General features: G+C 46.3%; 1 protein-coding gene across 1 annotated transcript in view; it reads left to right on the top strand.

Annotated features, from left to right (window-relative positions):
- UPK1A (uroplakin 1A) overlaps positions 1-2,644 on the top strand; it is a 17,887-nt gene extending 15,243 nt beyond the window's left edge. The window contains exons 6-8 of the mRNA XM_018571955.1: positions 769-948; positions 1,671-1,754; positions 2,562-2,644. Coding sequence (XP_018427457.1) covers positions 769-948; positions 1,671-1,754; positions 2,562-2,606 — 309 coding nt within the window. The 3' untranslated portion in view covers positions 2,607-2,644. The remainder of the gene's footprint in view (positions 1-768; positions 949-1,670; positions 1,755-2,561) is intronic.
- Positions 2,645-6,111: the final 3,467 nt, after the last annotated feature.

The following is a 6,111-nucleotide window of genomic DNA, read 5'->3' as shown; positions in this document are numbered from 1 at the left end:
GGGGGGGGGGGGGGGGGGGGGGACCCCCTGGTAAAGCACCTTGTCCCCATGTCTGAGGGCAAGGGCCATTCTTCCAACAACCCTGGCCCCATTGGTTGTGGGCAGGGAGGCTTCTAGGAATGTGAGTGCCCCTTTTATAAAGGGGCACCCAGATGCTGCCCCCCCCCCTTGTGAATGAGTAATGGGTAGTTACGCCTACTCATTTACCAAATACAGTAAAATTGTACATCACACTACCGGAGTAACCGGTACCACAACCGTGGGCAAAAGGTGCTTTGCCAGCCCCCCCACACGCTTCCTGACAAAGCACCCTCCCTATGTTAAAAGCATGTCGCCTGGCATGGTGTAGGAGGGGGGAAGCCACTGGTGTTGGGGTCCACCCTATAATTTCTTACCAGACCCTTGATCCAAGCAGCAGCCTGGCAGAGCAGGAAAGGGTCTGGGGAGTGGAGTCCGTGCTGCTTTCTTTTTTTCTTTAACAATTATTCAGAATGACATTCGGAAAAAATTTGGGATGCATCCGCTATTTTCGTTAATCGTTCAATTTGGATATGTTCGGATTCATCACCTCTTCATTTGGGAAAGTCAGATGCATCTGAATGACCAAATTTTGGAAAATTTGTACGAACGCAACCAATCGCACATGTCTATTGGCCATTAGGCGAAAGCTCCGCCCCAAAACTTAAAAGCTGGTTTTGTGTTCAAAGATGATCTGCTGATGCGGCTAACTGAATCGTCTAACATGCAATGTGAATTCTTGCCCTGCAGAGAAGTTGCTGCGGTGTGGACGGGCCTGTTGACTGGGTCAGCTACACCTCCGCTTTCCGCTTTCAGTATAATGAGGCCACTGCACCTTGGCCGTTCTGGTGCTGCACGAGAGATAACAACTTTCAGATCGTAAATGAAGCCGGCTGCCGTGTGGGATTGCCACCATACATCTTCGACAAGGTAAGAAGACTGACCTATCAGCCATGATGACATCCCAAGCCCCTCCTTCTGCGTACACACTAGCCAATCTGTAGAGTGTAATACTGGGGTGGAATTTATCCTCAGTGGGACTTCTGATCAGATGGTGATTGCTTCTTCCATGGCCACACATGGTACAATCTTCATTTTATTCACATACAGCTATGCAGTATGAAGGGCCTAAGCTGTCATGCTATTCCTTATATGAACTGGCCACTCATTTTGTAACCCAATTGTACAAATTTCCTTCAATTTGGCAACTGTGCCATACGAGAACTTACTAGATTATCAATAGGTGGGCCATAACATCAAATAGCTGCTGGCAGATCAGAAGGGGATGTGCACACCTTACTTATTAGGTGCTGGAGGTCTTCTATTGAGGGATGCCTCCTAACGAGGATGGAAAATTTGATGGCCTACCTTCATAATACTTGAGCAGTATGGCGCCCCTTGGGAGCATGGACATGCTGGCATTTAAGCCACTCGCATTCACTTGACTTCTATAGACCCCAAACTTCTATTGCCTGGACATCCAATGATGGCCCAATAGACAATTTCCCAAACTGGAGCCAGCTAGAGTGTCTGCCATGCCACTATCTGCCATGCCATCCCATGTGTGGTCAGTTTTGGACTTGCAATCGCTATATTAAATATGCAAAACAAGAACAGTTGAGATACAAGATGTTTATTTTCATTTCTTCCAGGGTTGTTCTGACCACATAATACATGCAATCGACAGTTACACTTGGGGCATCTCCTGGTTTGGGTTCGCTATCCTAATGTGGACGGTAAGTTGGACTTTGTCCTGAAGGCTTTAAAATAATCTTTTACTGACCTGTGAAGATGGGTTCTTCCAGAACACTGTAGTGAGACGAATTGTATGGAAGAATGACCTCAATAAAATGGCAATGCAGAGGTTCTTCTCATGGATTGTGCACCATAGACCCTCTATGGCGCCCTGTTAAGACGGCCTTTGTAAAATTATGGATTAACTTGATTTGAAACTTCACATTTCAACCCACATTTTCTGCCTAGTGTTTTCTAAAGTATTGGGGAGGGTTAAGAACCCCCCAAGGTTTTTATGGTGTTTTCTGTAACTACTTGGAGGATTACCCTCACTTAATGGATGGTCACGAAGACAAAGTGAGCAAACGCTCTCCTTTGTGGGCACAGACCAGTATTTATTTTTCACTTACCTTGAGCAGGGAAGGGTTATGATCTTGGCCAGGTTTACATTAACCTGTGTCCCCATTGGGGATAGCTCAATTCTTGTGTGGTTACAAAGACGGGAGGGTAAAAAGAGCAGGGAATGCAGATGGCAACATAAACCTGGCCAAGATCTTAACCCTTCCCTGCTCTAAGCAAAAAAAAATACTATACTGGTGTCCGACCCGGTCCTCCCTCTCCCCGGTCCTCCCTCTCCCCGGTCCTCCCTCTCCCCGGTCCTCCCTCTCCCCGGTCCTCCCTCTCCCCGGTCCTCCCTCTCCCCGGTCCTCCCTCTCCCCGGTCCTCCCTCTCCCCGGTCCTCCCTCTCCCCGGTCCTCTATATTCCGCTTCTTTTTGCCTCCTTACATCTCCTCCTGTCTTTCTTTCAGATGCTGGTGATGTTTGCCACCATGTACCACTACTTTACCATGTGATCCCTGGGAATTGGACCGTGCATGGAGACCCGAGAAGGATTATCGCAGGGAACTCGGACCGCTAACCCTCCTACAAATATTTAGAACTTGTCGATCGCCTGTGATTAGCAAAAAAGAAAAAAAAAATGGCCTCATCCCGGACTCCCAAGCTATTCTTGGCTCGGCAGGTTCACCTTTTGGAAGTTAGCTGTAAATAAAACTATGGGGTCACTCTTTAACTCTACTTAGTGGGTATGTTACCAACAAGGCAGCCATTTTGTAACTCCAAAAAAAAAAAGATATATGCCTATTGGATGGCATTGAAGATGGGTTCTCATGAACGTTCATCTTATTAGGAGCCGGTGGTGAAGGCTGCCATTGCCGTGTTATGTTCATGTATAACCGTCACTGTGTACAGAGAAAATATTTCAGTCTGATTTTATTGTATATTCTGTTTATGTTCTGCTATAAAATGTTGTTTTGTTACTTATTTTTCTATAAATTAGATCTTGATTTGCAACACTGACTGCTCCTTGTGCAGAGAATAAATAGTTTGAAGCCGACTGTCACTTGCTCAACTCTCCCAACTATTTACTATTTTTGTTTCTGTATTGTGTTTATATAATGTGTTCTTAAAATGTAACTTGTGTTTATATAAATATAAAAAAAGTCTAATTAAAGGAGAACGGTAACAACTTTAGCCAGAGCTGCTTAAATTCTTCAGCCTATATCAATCTGTTGGGGGTCGGTTGGCTTTACATTGTGCGGGTCGATATCTAGTGGCGAGCAAAACAAGGGGCTTCTGCCCCCATGTGCTCCAAGATGGAGACTCTCATAGTTTAGAGTTAGGACCGCACTATAAGAGGTGCCTTGGCGCGGCTGTCACATCCTCTGCAGAAGACGTGTATCCAAACCTCTGTTATTAACCTTAGTGGTGAGACAAGTTGTTTTACATGCTGGTTTGTGAGTGTGCCATGATGCCTTTCTACTGTTTTACATATCTAGGGGCGGTCCCGACTCTGCCACCCTACACACCTGCTTGAGCTATTGAGCCCTTGACGACAATATCTTCAATGTACACAAGTAGAGAAAGATGATTGTGTTTTTTGTTTTTCCTTTGCAAACTCTAAGCTTTAAAACACGGCCTCTTTAGTAGGCAGTGTAGAGTAAGTCATCCTCATGGGTAACTGCAAACTCTGAAGTTGGGTTGCCCTTTGTGAATAGCTTGGAGCACCTGCTGTTTCTTTGGATTAGAAGGCTGGCAGGCTGCTCAGTCACTGCTGGAAGAGGAGCTGTTGGCTATCACTGCCTCTGTTGTGGACTTGAGTTGAATTGCTCCAAAGTGCCTGCAGCTACAGTGATCAGTAAAGGTTGTGTAGAACACATTTATTGCTGGAGAAGAGCTCCGGGCAAATATAATCTTAACCCTTGCAGTGGGGCTACCCCTGCACTGTAGGTTAGGTGCTTGTTTTGTCTAGGGAGCTTAAGTAGCAGATATACTCACCCAAACTGCAATCTTGGCTGACCCCTAGACCGATGCCTTCAGCCTGTCTGCTCCTCAAGCCTAGCAATGGAATTTCCCTTGGCATCCCCAAGTCCTATACACTGTATAGGACCTGATGACTCGCAGGACCTTACAGCTGGAGCGGAGGGGGAGCGAGGCCACCGACTGGTCTAGGAGCATGCCAGGATCATGGATCAGGTGAGTATAGCTCTGTTACATTGGCTCCCTAGGCAAAACGAGCACTTATCACTTGCAGTGTGAGTGTAGAGATGTGTAATTTTGTTTTGCCTGGGGATCTTTAACATGACTATAGAATGGGCACAGGTTTACATTAAAGAGAACCTGTGCTATTATCACAAAGACTTTGCTTGGCTTTATTATTTCTGCTGAGCACACCATACTCCCTAGGCACTGGAGGTCTTCTACAGTGTTATGGGTGGTGGTGAGGGTTAAGATTTTTTTTTGCCTTGAGATCTTTAACATTTTAATGACCATAGTATGGACACACGTTTACATTAAAGAGAGCCTGTGTTATGATCAAGACTTTGCTTGGCTTTATTCTTGCTGTGCACACCACACTCCCTAGGAACTGGAGGTCATCTGAGCTGTGCCTCCTAATGAGGATCTAAAACTTGATGGCCTACCTTCATAATACTTTACCAATAAAATGCAGTATGGGGACCCCACCTCTCATGGGTAGGCTGGCATTAAAGTCCCTCACCGTCTTGACTTTGATGGGCCCCAAACTTACATTGCCAGGACATTCAATGATGTGCCGTTTCCCCAAACTGAAGCCATAGGTACTATGTTGCAGGGTCTGGTCCACCATACTATACAAACCCAACCTCTTCTTTTTGGTCAACCTCTTTCCTCTTCACTGGCTTCTGTTCCGGGTGGTACTGGGTTGTCATGTGGGCCAACATGGTGTCACATGTGCAGTCTATAGCACAAGCCAAAATGATCTGTAATGATGTGATACCCATAACACCCAATTGAAGGGTGAATCACTGCCCTGGAACAGGCATTCAGCCATTGGGAGTCAAGTAAGTCCTTGATTCTTTCCCCCCTTTCCTTGTGCTGTGCAATGAACCAATCATGTATTTAATCCGGCTGTAATAAATAAGGAATGCGACCCGGAAGCAAATTATCACACATGCTACGGTTTTAATGCATGATGATAAGACAACTGTTAAACATCTTTTTTTTTTTTTTAGTCTCAGCTCTGCAGTCGGCTTCCTGAAACTACAAAGTACGCGGCTGACTCGGCCTAGTCTGCGTGGTATAAAGCCTGACTGTAACAGGACTGAGAAGCAAACACGTGTGACGGAAAACGCAGCCTAGAGACGCTCTCCGTGGGCAAGGGTGGGCCCTCTCTGGCCGCTGGTGCCGTACATTGGTTTCGCTATAGAGTGAGGCAAAAGGTCTGTGACGTTCTCACGCGGTCCTGTGGCCGGTAACATGGATCTGGTCAAATCGGTGGAAAAGGGTCGTAGTTTATTAATTGTTACATAGGGATTAAGGACGGGACAAAAAAAAGGCCTCTTATTACTGATCTAAAACACATATGTACACACATATATACAACGAATATCGGTACGACCGGCTGCCTCGGAGTGCAGCCGCTACAATCTGTGTGTGATAAAGTTGTTGACGTGGCGGGGTGCTCAGGACGGGGATTAAAGTGCCACTGCTGTGGTTTGGCTTTGGCCCGGTGAGCCCCTCCGAATTTACTACTGACTGGGGGCGTCTGTTGGTGGATTCAACTGAGAATGAGCTGAACAAACTGGTGATCAATTCCAGATTCAATTTGTTTTTTGTCTCGGTAGCTACAGAGTGTTGGCATGATCTCATCGCTCAAGATGGCTGCACAGTGGTTCACCCATTCTGTTTTCTCGCCCGCACTCTCCACCTATAGTTGCCATACAACTGCGTTGCGCACATTGTAACACTGCTCCATGTTTCGGCTGACGTAAGAATTGCCCGCATGCAGCAAAAATATGAGCATTGGTGTCGGCGCGGCTT

Source organism: Nanorana parkeri, unplaced genomic scaffold, assembly GCF_000935625.1.
Source record: "Nanorana parkeri isolate BGI_ZX_2015 unplaced genomic scaffold, ASM93562v1 scaffold1877, whole genome shotgun sequence".
Lineage (NCBI taxonomy): Eukaryota > Metazoa > Chordata > Amphibia > Anura > Dicroglossidae > Nanorana > Nanorana parkeri.
Note: the sequence above shows the minus strand (reverse complement) of the source record. Positions and strands in the feature narration are given on the sequence as shown.